Source organism: Diorhabda carinulata, chromosome 2 (assembly GCF_026250575.1).
Source record: "Diorhabda carinulata isolate Delta chromosome 2, icDioCari1.1, whole genome shotgun sequence".
NCBI classification, from domain to species: Eukaryota; Metazoa; Arthropoda; class Insecta; order Coleoptera; family Chrysomelidae; genus Diorhabda; species Diorhabda carinulata.
The window spans coordinates 11,066,590-11,080,887 of record NC_079461.1 but is presented as its reverse complement, the minus strand read 5'-3'; the positions used below and the strand labels follow the sequence as shown (position 1 = coordinate 11,080,887).

The 14,298-nt window shown below is 31.7% G+C and overlaps 2 protein-coding genes across 2 annotated transcripts in view; both read right to left on the bottom strand.

The window, feature by feature from the left end:
- Nucleotides 1-14,298, bottom strand: part of LOC130903512 (limbic system-associated membrane protein-like) — a 1,047,744-nt gene that overhangs the window by 489,216 nt on the left and 544,230 nt on the right. The window lies entirely within an intron of this gene.
- Nucleotides 2,973-14,079, bottom strand: LOC130903516 (facilitated trehalose transporter Tret1-like). The gene is made up of 3 exons (XM_057815664.1): nt 11,013-14,079; nt 6,771-7,580; nt 2,973-3,459 (listed from the first exon to the last, which is right to left on the bottom strand). The coding sequence occupies exons 1-3, from the start codon at nt 11,047-11,049 to the stop codon at nt 2,999-3,001; spliced, it is 1,308 nt and encodes a 435-aa protein (XP_057671647.1). The 5' UTR covers nt 11,050-14,079; the 3' UTR covers nt 2,973-2,998.

The following is a 14,298-nucleotide window of genomic DNA, read 5'->3' as shown; positions in this document are numbered from 1 at the left end:
GAAACGAGCACATAAATACTTGATGAACCTACATCACTTTTTTTTACGAAACCGGGAAAAACAATGTTGAAACAAAAAAATACTCGTCTGATACACGAAGTATCCAAATTTATATACTTATCCAACAACAGCATAGGTTTATAGGACGTTAAAAATGATTTATTTGGTCCCCAGACCTTATTGCTTAAATTATTGGGCTGCATAAATGACGTTCACACCTATAGATCCACGATAATAGATGATACGATTGAAAAAATACGATGCGAAGTATTTCAATGGCTTTCATTGTTAATAAGTTTAGTTTTACATTTATATAGCGGCATTAATTAGAGATTATTATGAGAACTGTTTAAATTACTGCTACTCTACTTTGAATATACCAATACATCTGATTTATGTATTTTGTATTGCTGGATAGAATATATTTTGAACAAATTCAAGTTTTTAAAAATCGATCAAGCAGATTCTGACTTACAGGCATTTGTCCATATCAAATTTCCCACTCTCCTCTACCTCTATAAGAAGAGAAACACTGAAAGTTGTTGGATGAAAATTACACACAATTTATTGAAGAATTCGATTATCGTTTATAAAAAGTTACTTAATTGGATACATTTTTAAAAAAAATTGCTTTTATAATTCTATATTTTTAGATACGTCCTACTCTAGAGATGGACCCAAAAATTTTGAAAATAATTTCCACGTGTTTGTTGGAGCCAGTTTTTTTTGTATTTTTCTCTATCCGAGGTTGTAATTTAGTCCGTTTATCAGACATAACCCATGCCCACTAGGTATGTAATAGAATTTCTTTTTTTGAGCACTTATCAAGAACCTATGACAATGAAAGTAATTCAATAAATTCCTGCCAATATCGTGACCTACGGACTTTTTTTCATATCTGATTTCTAGGGTTCTGTTAGTACTTTGTACTACCAACGCATATGGTCAGACATACGAGTTGTGAGGAAAAGCGAAGAAAAACTCGGTATTCTCAAAAAATGTGCTCAAGAAAAATTTATTTTATTAAAGAAAAAATTTTTTCTGCAAGCGTTATCACATCATCATTATCTATGACCAAAAAACGAATAACGATGCTTTGCTCAACAGACAACAGTACATCTTTCTTATAGCTATGAGTACTAAAAAGCGTAGTGACGCGGTCTCGGCTGTTCTCTATACTTCGTAACAAACCAGTCTAACATCCAGGGCAGCCAATTTTATGACATTAAAAATATATGAATCACCCTCGTAATTTAGGCCATTAAGGTTATCAGTTCTCAAATGCGATACATCAACTTAATACTTTTGCTTTGATATTCAAGGTTTGATCTCTTGATTTTTGTACTCCACTTATATTATTGATACAATATTCTTCCTTTTCCGCTTTTTGAAAGACTTTATAGCCTTGCTATTGGTATTGAAATGATAACTTATATCACATAACATAATATTCATGAAGTAGTTAATGACGTTTGTCAATAGAAGAAATCTAGTCCACTGCCACGATAAATCTCAAGATAAAAAAAATTCCTGTGTCCATTTCTATTTCGTAAAACTCGAATTGTATCAAATTCGTACCGCGAGCATTTATAAAATTGATAGTCCAAATGAGCTTGATTTTATTATATTTAGTGGTAATATTATATTTCTCATTTTATGTTATTAGTTCAAGCACAGCTTGAATTTTTACTATATCTACCTACGAATTAGTTATACTAGAAATGAGAACCTACAACCATTATTTCAAGAATGAAGATGTGTATGCAAGCTTTCAGCTTATTTCGTACCTCAATTGAAGTTAAACTCATTGATTATTTTTGACTGATGATATCGTTTCTAAAAATGGAAACATATATATTTTTTTTCTTCTAGCAATTAGAATCCTCTCGAAAACGAAAGCGATGAGTAAGTCCAGTAAAGATAGATAAGAGACAGATTTCGATTACTCACTGATTTTGACTTTCACCGATGAATGTCAACAAACACCCAATACGTCGATGAAAGATTGAATATTTCTTCACATTCTTGAACATTCAGACCCTCACCGATGTATGTCGGCAATCACAGATATGCTCCAACCGAGGTCAAAAAGAGAGGAGCAGACAAAGAGGCGACTCGTTGTTTTTTGTCAAATTCTTTGTTCTGCTTGGACTCAGTCAGTGAATTGTGATCTTTTTCTTGAGAAGTTAAATGCATTAATTGCGGGTAAACGAATAGGCCCTATTCTTCAATATGAAAAGTTCTCTAAAATACTTTCTGAACTAGTTTCTGCTAAAACTGAGTGCAATACACCTTTAGATCACAGATGATTAAAACGTTTTGACGTTGAGAAGTTAATTGTATTATTTAAACCAGTAGAAGCAAATAAACAGTATTATGTTATCAATGAGGAATTTTTCTGTATACTGTGGAAGAAAACGTATGCTTCATGACTAATTGAAAATATATTTACGCAATCTAGTCGCAAACATTTGATAATCCTTGAAGAATCATGTTTTGTTTGTATTGAATATCGGTAAATTATGAGGTTATCATCTACTTTTTGAAAGCTCTAGTATTTATCTATACTGATGAAATATGGACGTGGCCAAGAATCTAATAATTTATCAACTTTTCATGAAACTATCGTGTTGTGTCTATTAAAATGAAAAATATATCACTTTGACTCGTCGTAATTATAAATCATGAAACAAGTAATATTTCTGAATGCAAAGGAAGGATATTATTCCAATACCGGAAATAACTAAATAGTATTATAAAATTCAAAGTACACATACGTAACGAGAAGGAGAGAGAAGAGTTGCCGCCCAATTAAATCACATTCACTTGGTACTACAGCGCAACCTATTGCGAGAAGTCGATGATACATCCTAGTACCCCAACATTTTTCTATTTTTTTTCTTTCTCTATTTATATTAACTCCATTTTCTATGAAAACGAATTTGGTAAGGGAAATAATTAACAATTGATGATATTTTGAAGAAAAATTCTCATAAACTCATTTTTTATTAAGTCGTAATTGGATTTCATTTAAGCTCTTGCCTTTTGTTTCAAAATAAAATAATTTGACAGTAAAAGTTGCAATGAGACAAAAAGTTATACTCCCTATTAACATTATATTCATTTCTAACTTAAAATATAGACAAATCCATGCAAGGAATTCAAGACCAAAGAAAAATGATGTAACTGTAGCCGATAAAATCATTTTAAATTTCATCGGAAAAAGTTCTCCAACCAAAACTAATGGAATAGGTCCAATGCCTATATAATATGCAAAGAAAAAAACAATGATAAGTATTATCACCAAGAACTCATTGATTGGAGTACCAACAGCTACAAGTATAATCAATACTAATTGATCTACAAACATTATTACGAAAGAGATAAGGAGACAATTCAATCTTCCAATTTTATCCACTAAAACGGAACACAATATACTGCTTCCACAAAGAGTGACTCCTAAAACAGAAAGAAAACATCAATTTGATTTATTAACATAATTGAATTATTAAAGATAAATTAGCTGACTGACATATTTCCTTCTACCTCAATCGATAAATGAAAAATCTAAACCTTTGTATAGAATAAACTGAGAACAAATAAAAAAATTCTCAGTGTGAATGAAGTTGTATTATTAATTACAGATGATGTTGCTTACTTACAAGATAGAGTTTTCCTAAAATACTGATTATTTATAAGGTTTAAATTTTATATTGACAGACACACACAGTTATGATACAGTCTGTTAATCAATTTAAAGTTTTCCGATAAACTATAATTTTTGGTTTGTTTTCAAGTGCGTAAATAAATAAAGATGACGGTTTTCCGACGCGCAAAAATACGTCGTACAATTGTCCACGCGCAAAACAGGGAATCTCCAAGTTGATTCCGCAAACTTCCAACGACTGGCCTTGCGATTTATTCATGGTCATCGTGATGATCACACGTACCGTAAAATTGTTAACGTTTAAAATCGAATGGTAAATCCGTTGGGTGGATTAGAAAACAAAGAAGAACCAACTAATTTATTACGATAAAAGTTCTCGAAACAGCTTAATTTGAAAATAATAAGAACGATGAGTTGAAAAGACATTGTGATCATCTTCAGGTTAGTTGTTTCTTCTCTGTGGACACTCCAGATCGATGAGGTACTACTACTACAGATCATGTCGAAAAAAAAATGAATTGGAGTATATATCTGGATGGCCAGCGAACAGATTCAAAGATGATTTTCCATATTTGGTTGATTATACTTTTGATTTAAAAATGACAACAGCTATACAAAACCTTCTAGGGTAGAACATAATTTCGAAGTTCTCAATATACCTAAAAAACACAGGTATGATGCAAGCAAAACATGGAATACTTATTTTGAATTACATTACAAAGATGGTCGAAAAGTTGTTGCCAAAATGGCATTAAAAAAACAGAGAACCTGATTTTACATACAATATAATTTTCGATTTTGTGAAATAAGGGCAATATTTACAATTAACTTGAATAACTATCTATATCCAAACAATAAGGGAATGAAGAGAAAAAGAGAAAATTGTTACCTACTATGAATCTAGCAAACCGTTCGAAAAATAAGTTTCTTTAAATAAATTACCATGTTTTTAATAGGTATATTTTGTGATTTATATCATCATTTCTATATAAACAACATAGTTTATATATTCCATCAAATTAAATTTTGTGTTTTTGTATTTTGAATTAATAACACAGCCTTTTTAAAGTTAAAATAAATTCATGAATTTACAAATGCCATTATAATTTCATGAATAATCGAGAAGGGAGCAAGAAATCTTTATGATTAAAAGTATATAAAATGAAACGGTCCGAGATAATAAAGTCCACTGTTGACTTGTAAGCCCGGCCCACTGGTGAAAGTTTCATAAAAAATAAGCCATCATGTTTAGGTTGAGAATTGTTGGGTAAGTGGTAGTAAATCTATGCAAGAGCCTAGACCAATTGAAATAGTGACTTCTCAAATGTTTTCTTCTTTCATCTGCTCACACTTCACCACCAATAACAAAAAGAATTAAAGTTATCATCCAGCTCATCATCTTTGACATCAGCAGCAGCTCGCTGATTGAAAGATCACTATAGATACTAAACGTTTTCAACATACTTATTTACATACATACATCTGTAGTATCACCAATACCACACCAACAGAAATATAGTTGTTTAGTCTTGGAAGTTGAATTTTTTGGTATAAATCAAACTACTCATATCTGCTTCTCATGAAAAGGATGTAATGATCTTATATTTTCATATCTTTAACTTCAGTCCAAATGATTCAATATCCAAAACATTGGAAGTTAAGATAAGGCATGAAGTACAGCTCATATCATCTAAAAGCAAGTTTTCACTGGATCCTCACACATATAGGAATAAAATAGAACAAAGAGGTAAATCTGGACTCAACACATTCACAAATAGTTTGGAGTATGTAAGCTTTCTTACAGATGTCTAGATCAGAACAATCATAGAAAGTAAAGTGTTCAATAAATGGATGAACAAACGCAAAGTATATAAAAATAACCTTCAAGGTTCAAGTCGAAATCTTGGTCAGATAGTGACAAATGCTGTCCAATAATCCAAGTACGTCAACTATTCTATCAACTGAAATAACGCCTGAAGTTTTACTATCCGATTACAACATAGCCAACCTTCAAGTAATTTCCTTAAAATTTAATTTGTTGAATAACAAAATGTAATACTTATTTCATTTCATAAATTTTGTAACCGTATAAAAATATTATATTATAGCCCGGTCAAATTAGACCAAAAAATAAGAGTGAAGCTACATAAATTCCCATCAAGCTGAAAAATTGTTTAAAATACAATTGAAAATAAAATTTGAATGTTCCCCATCATTTCCGTGTATGGAACAAATTTTATTCAAGTTAAAGGTCAAAAAAATGAGTTTTTCGCGATTATCAGCAAAACGGTAAGTTTTATCAAGAAAATACCTTAAACAAAAATTGTACATCATAAATTATCTACAAAAACATATCAATACTTTTTTCCTACGAGTCATAATTTCTGAGATATAACGATTCGAAAAGATGTAAGAGTTATAATGTTTCAAATTTACTGTCGTATTTAATGGCTATAATGATTGCACGAGAAATATCAAAGCTGCAGAACAACATCGTCGAACTTTAGATTTTATTTATCTGATTCAAAACTAAGGTGGAGAATATTTTCAAAATCAAAGAGTGAAAGTGGTCAACCAGGCTACAAGATTTGAAAAAGTTCTTCCGAGATATTGGAAAAAATATTAGCTTGGAAAGGTCCAGAAAACTTGACAAACTGTAAAAAAAAACCATTAACCTTTTTGGTAAAAGGACTGTTGAAGAGACGAAAGATATGAGTATTATCATTCCTTCCATTTAATTCAATCGTTTTTTTTTGAAATTATAGTTTACTTCATTTCTAGAATTGCTTCTACATTTACATTTGAGAATCTACTAAAAATTTCGGCAGAAATTTGTTACAGCTAAATTATCTGTTATATATTTCGTTACAATATTTTTTTTTATTTTACGAATTATTGTTTTGTGTACTCAAGGTTGACCTAATCGAAAGCAAGAAATTCATAGTAAAGATTTTAGTTCACTTTACTATGAACCTCAGAATATGTTCTGTATTAATTACTATGATATTTGGATAAATAAACAAAATATCAAAAAAAATTCTTAATGTAATGAGTTCTCTGTTATAATAATTGGTGGCTAATAATCTATAGAAGACATACTTACCTATTAAAATATATACATAACTCAAATGTTGAGTAGTGTTGAAAGGTGATGCAATGAACAAAAGGAGAGTATAATCTCCGGTAAGAATCTTGAACCCTAATAGACTCATCATGATTATAAACGCTTTGAGACATCCATTAGATTCCAAACAAAGCATAACGGTACCTTCAATATTTTCTGTACTAACTCTCTTTCCCATTAGCTGTTCAAGTTCGTTATCAATATCTACATTTGCATTCCTGATGTCTCTCAAGCTTTCTTTAGCTTGTTGAGGTTGTTTTCGTTGGATAAAGAAACTCGGAGTATCACGAGTAAATACAGCAAAAACAATACCAGTGAGAATACTTAAAACTATTGACCCATAATGCACCATAGAAATACCAGCTACAGTGAAAATGGATTTAGTTACAGCTTGTAAATATTTTCCTATAATATGTAATGCAAACACAGATGAAATTATTTTTCCTCTTGATTGCTTCTCAGAAATTTCGCCAAGATATACGGGCAAAATAGTTAAAGCTCCACCATAAGAAATAGCTCTTGCATAACTTGCGAAAATAAAATTCTTTGAATCGTAACTGAACTCAATCAGCGCTGAATAAACGATTATGGGTATGAAAAGAGTCAACACAATATATTTTCTACCAAAAATTTCTGCTAAAAAACAAAACAGAAATGCTCCAAATATTTCCCCAACGGGAATTGATTGCGCTTGTATTAAAAATTTACAATATTGGTCAGTATAATCGCAGCCTGGTTTTGAGAAGAAAGATAATTTTGTGAATCCTAACAGTAGAAATACCATCCAAGCTGTAAAAAATATGGAAATATTAGAAATACTGAAAAAAAGTGATAGTTGATTGTATTATTTATATTAATACACATTTAAAGACATAATACAGCTCTCGTTTGGTTTTTCGTTTTACCTAACTAGAGAAAAAGTTGATAATATTTTTAATGTATCTTATTAATAAACAACAGCACCTCATTTCAATAAACATAAGCAATAAGCATTCTATGTAACTTTAATCTCACATATGATTGTACGAAGATGGGATAGTAAGATTTATTTTAATCCCATGTATTGGAAATCCATTTTTGACGTATAATGAGAATTTTTAAGGGAGCTTGAGTAACCGTTTGTTTTTTTCAATTAATTTGTTGGAAATCTTTTGCTACTTCTGTTCTGTAGTGTAGTAAATAATAATATCACGAGTAACAACAGATGCAAACTTAATAATGAGCAAATAACCAACAAAGCAATAGGAGAAGACAGAGAGGTAAACCTGTATTTTATAAATTTTGAAAACGCAGTCGATAAGTTTCATATAAACAGACAAACATTATGTAAATTTTAGGCAATAGGTATCCGATAGGTTCCAAACAACAAAAAACGTAAAGTTAGGATGTATCCTAAGCCCATTCTTATTTATCGTAGTTTTAGATGAATGAAAGATGGTCAGATAAAAACAACGAAAAGACAAATGGAACAGCATTGGAGACTGGAAGACTATAAAATTTGTATACATCACTGAGCAAGCAATGCCTAATAATGGAGCCACCTGGCATAAGAACGGCTCCAGGAGGAACAGCTTGGCTGGAGTAGGCTTTTGCGGAGGACATCCCGAAACAAACGAATCCTTTTCGCTTGGGGAGCACGCTACCGTCTTCTAAGCCGAGAACTACCATACAAGCCATAATAGCCGTAAAGGTGAGCTATAAGCTAGTGCAATGAAGCTCTACATAATCTAATGAGTGACGGCTGCAATATACATTTCGTTTGGGTCTCCGGTTACTTGGACAACAAAGGCATCGATGAGTCGGACTCACTAACCAGACTGGTGTGACAAATAGCGTTGCTATCGCGTCTCTCAGCGGTATCTTTGCAACGCGGACTAGGCAGAGATCGATAGACTCCTGGCATGATACAAGATGGGGCTTGTCCGTCTCACACCAAACAACTACTTCAACTACATAGGAGCGAAATTAGAATAGTGACCAGACTGGATACGTTCATCTAAGATACCATTTCCACATCATGGGCATTACGGACGATCCGGAGTGCCGCTGGTGCCTGATGAAACTGTAAGTGCCTGGCACTCACACGACCGCGGTTTAAATACTTAAGCAAGCCTCACATCTTGTGAGCCTAATGACATCAAAGAGATCAAGCCAAAGCGCCTGATTGGCTTCTTAAAGAACATAGGTCGCCAACAATGCTACTATGAACTATGACATGGAAATACTGGCAAAAGGTGAGAAAACCTTGCACTCAAATTCAAAACTATATAATAACAATCTACATACGAGTAAAATGATTGTGAAAATACACGATTACAAGAATAGGACAATGATAATAATTCGAAAGAAGACATGAAATTAAATCAAGAATAAAAATTAGAACTGGACTAAAATTTCAAGTTCCTTGGCCTGAACACAAGAAAGAATATTGAAGATGAAAGATAAATGCAACCAATTTGCAATTTCTAGTCAAAAAGTAAATATCAAAAGAAACAAGAACTGAAATTTATAACAAAAGTATATTGACATATGGATCACAGACATGAACCCTCACATATAAACAAAAAAGCAAAATACAAATTACAGAAATGAGAATTTAACGAAAATTAGGCAATACATCAATATGCGATAGAATAGGGAATGATATTATGGAAAAAGATTTAAATTAAAAATTAATACAAAATAAAATCGAAGATGGTTTGGCCATGTTAGAAGAATTGTAGAATAACTATTAATATGAATATTAATATGAAGCACGAACAAAAAAGAAGGCCGAGGAGCTAGAAAGAAGAAATTAAGGTGAAATAAGATAGAGGAAAATGGAGGAATAATATGGCAGGGAAGTGAACAAAAGACAGAATAGGAAAAAATTGAAACAGCTGTGTAAGAAGGAGTCCTCGTAATAAATTCCAACAAGGCTTACACTTGGTAGAAAGGTATGAGGATTAAGTGAGTAAGTGGATAAAAATGTTTAACTAAAGAGGTTATACCAGAGATTACGGATGAGAAATTTGAATCATCAATCATGATATCTAACAGTCTGATTAATATGGGGAAAGTTATTTCAATATGTTCAAATATTCAAATTTCATACTAGAATTTAGAGATTGAGAGCATAGAGTAATTATTATCAGAAAAATATTCTATTGTTTTAAGAAATTTTTTGTTTATTTTTAAAAATTAAACTGTCACACAGAACAAACAATTTCTTGTTTTTGATTTTTAGCAACATCCTAATTTATACTTAAAGCAGGTTTTGATACTAATATCAACTGTTTATCTTCTATTTATTGCTTTGTGTTAACCGCTTGAAATCGTCGAGGTGATCACAACTTTAACGGGGATTCTATCTGTATAGTAGCGACAGTTAGGCAGAAGACATTTGAGGTACACGAATGAGATAAACTGATCAAATGAGGTTAACAATAAGCACCTTAGCAATAAGTTTGGGAAGAAAATAAACTTGTTTTATAGCCACATTCGAGCCTTTGATCTATTTTCTGATCCTATTCATCAACATTTGACATGAAATGACGGGCGAAGGGTAAGTTTGATGATGATAGGCACGTGCACAAGATTTCAAAATCAATAGATTCAACCCTAATCAATATTTACAGGATAAGATGAAGAGGATGCTGTGGAATTTACAACCCTTTCCACAAACTGTGGCGCAATTAATTCACGAAGTTACAGTTGCTTGTGAGGAGGTATCACAAGCAGACATCGACCAATCCTTTTGTCCTAGACGTTAAAAAGTACGAGTCTCCAAAGACATTATTAACTTTTCCTCAAAGTATATGTAATCATTTTTTTCTTGTTGTAAGTTCATTTTCAAAAAGTTCACATCGATAAATTATTCATTCTGAGGGTACGACGTAGACCGTCATGAAGTATATTTTGTATCGATTTGTATATCATATTTGTATTTATTATTATAAAATGATAGAATATTATTCAATATTCATATTCAGGAACCAAGAGTCCAACTGATACAGTTTGTGTTTATAAATAATCAACTTTCTCGAATTTCTTAACCTTTGCATATTTATTTTTACGATTTGAGATGCATATGAATGAATAATATATTTTTTATATAAAACATAACTGATTAGATATCGGTCTTTTTCAATATATTTGAATATCCCTACCAAATATCAATATCAGGAAAAAAACTATTGAACATGATACCTACAACTTCATCACATAAACAAATGTACTTACCCCCTAATACTGAAAATATCAAACTAAGTGTAGCCATTTTATGTAACTGATTCACTTAAAAACAACACATAACTGTTGCCTGCACTCTGAAAATATCGATATGTTTAACCGTGACCTTGTATCTTCGGAAATTCCTTTATGTATGGGTATATCCTAAAGTCACATCACAAGCATCATATAAGATTTCTAGATATAGTATAAAGAGATTTCTCTGAAAGTCCGAATATAAAGTAGAGGTGGGTTATGAAAAGAGAAGTTGACCAGTGTGATCATGAATACCAAATATTTATATGTGTCATGTTACTTTCTTATATTTAAAAAATGAGAAGGCAAGAAAATATGCCAAGTTTTATATGTAAGTACGTCGTATAAATAAAATAAGAATAATAGAACATTACATGACGTTTACCCTAAAGGGCATTTTTATATTCTTGACATGTTGCTGATACAACACAAACAATGGAATTGATAACCCATTTTTTCAAATCAATACGTTTCTGCAAGATTTTGTTACTTTTTCTAAATAATTTTTACGCAGTGTACAATACAGTGGAAATCTATTTTCTGAATAGTTTTCGTATCCTCATGATGACAATTAGGCTAATAGTGGAAACCTGGTAAATAGGTTATCATAATTAAAAAAATGGAAGCTTCTGAATATCAGGTCTTAAAATTATTAATCGGGCAGTACGTTTTGCAAAACTTATTTAATAACCTTTGTTAGATCATTAGGTCTCTTAAATAACTGTAAATGCATATCTTGACGGAGAGCACCAAGACCAGATGTTATAGCTCAATGTCAGTTAAAATAAGTAATATGCTATAATAATCTGACAAGTGTGAATTTTCCTGATTATATTGGCTTTTAGATGATTTGTTATGGTGCACAGCTTCTACATCTCATCATTTTCTGTCATTTTTTACTGCATTCGAAATCAAAAAACTAAGATAGTTGCTGAAACCTGATCCTGCAAATTGATATTCCAATAAATTTTGTGAGTCGTCAACACTTTATATAGAGATGGGTACATTAATCTTATCGATTGTAACATTTGAATTTAGTTTCACATACAAAAACTGCATATTTTTCAAATTAGTTACAAATATGTTATATTGGTTGTCATCGAAAAACTTTTCCGAGATTAAATTAATTGATGGAGATAATTAAAAAATTGTCTACAGTCTTACAAAATGTATATCTTATTAACAGAACAGGTTTCAGCATATGATTTGGACATCGTCGTCACCTCACCGTATTATTATAAGGGGTACGAGGTTTTATCTGCCATTTTTGAAGTATCTACATCATAATAATACGTTCAAGGCTTTCTCTTATACAGCATTCTGAATGATATTAAAAAACTTTCTGTAACGTCAGGCAAAATTTGATCTTTAACAGAATCTTCATTATCCAAAAAAATCTAGTTTGATCGATTCAACAACTAATACAATTTTATAACTGGCCTGGTATTATCCAAGAAATATGTTGACAGCCGTTCTTTTGTGCTGTTTACCGGCATCTTTATCCCTTACTGTCATTCTTCATATGATATATCATAGATGACGAATCTATATCATCTAAATATTCTAAGGTTTCTTGCAAAACAAGAAAATATATCCAGTTTAATATGTAAGAACGTAATAAAAATAAAATAGGAATAATGAAACATTACATAAAGTTTACACGTGAGGAGTGCAATTTTATATTCCTGATAAAATGTCGAAGCCAGTTTTTATATTTGCGAAACGCAAAACATCCTCATTTGTGACAGAGAACAAAAAAGATAAAGTCAAGTTCTCTGTTCACAACTCAATGCAACGAACGGTTTTGAAAAACATAGTACAGGTAAAATAGGAGGTCCGAAATTGAATTGGGCGCTTCTGATTTTCTCGATTCTTAGCGGTTTTTGGGTTACTGAATAAACCTAGCGACTCAAAATTACGTTCACGGATTTTCGAAATTTTGGAACTTTCAAACTCAAAAAAATTTTGAAAAGCGAATAACTCGAAAACTATGAGAAATTCGAAAATGACAGTGTGAACTAAAAATGTAGAGCACAAAATTTTCTACAAAAAAGATTCACATTCATTTTGTCGTTGGAACCACTATTTCTGAGTAAATCTCCGTCAACGCCGAAAGCCAGAGCATCCGCTGGCAAATTCCCGCCAGTGCGAATTCAAGCCCATTTACGTTCCAGGCGCACATGAAAACTGATTTAACTCTTGAAAAACTACTTCGTTTCCAAAAAATCAAAATGCATCATGATGGCTGAGATCTTTATTTTCTACTCGGGTAAGATAGCATAATTTTCAATGAATGTATTCCATCACTCGCCATATAAACAAGCAAATCCAACAGAGATTTTTCGTTCGTGTTATTATCAATATTTTCATGTATATAACACATACACTACTTCTTGTTCAGGTTAAGTTAGGTTAGGTTAGGTACACTACTCCTTGGTTTTATATAAACTACGTTTTGAAAAACGAGATCATAAACACTATCTTCATTCTCGGTTGATTATTATTTCAATATTCTCAGACTTGTTGATAGTTTAGAATCTCAGCTTCAAGTTTATACAAAAACATTCTCGGGATGATGTATCTAACAATTTTGAATAAAAATGTATAGAAAGTTCAAAATGTCCCGTTTATCCGTAAATATGTCCTCAAATACCCAAGAGTAAGTTAATTCGAAAATTTTTAAGTTGTATTTGAGGAAGCACGTTACACTGAATCGATTGCGATTTGTGACATTCTATTTAGATAATTGGTATAAGAGGACGAAAGCTTTCTTCTCGTCTCTTTCCTATGAGTAATAATCTTGCCACCTGCAGAGATGACCGCCGACAAGCACGCGTGTGCGCAGTCGACCTGTTTAGAAGTAAATAGATGCCGAGTCCGTACTACATTACTGCAGTGTCTAAACAATGTGTTCCACATAAATAAGCTGAATACTGAAACCAGTGCCGAAATTGTGGAAGAAAGAATATGAAAGTGGTAGGGAATATGAAAAATAGTTAGAAGAAGTGAAGTAATGTAATGTGGCCTGTACAGTTTTCCAGGACCATCCAGTTGTAAGCAAGTGCACACTAATTCGTGATTTCTTGAAAGTTATTGAATTGAATCCTCATAGATTCCGAGTAATTAGCGATTCAAAAAAGTTTATGCATAGGAATCAATTTCTAGAAAATTTTGAGCTCTACACTTTGAGCACCGGCACTTTTTTCGAAATCTACATAGTTTTCGAGTTATTAGTGATTCAAAAAATATTTTTGAGCGTTTA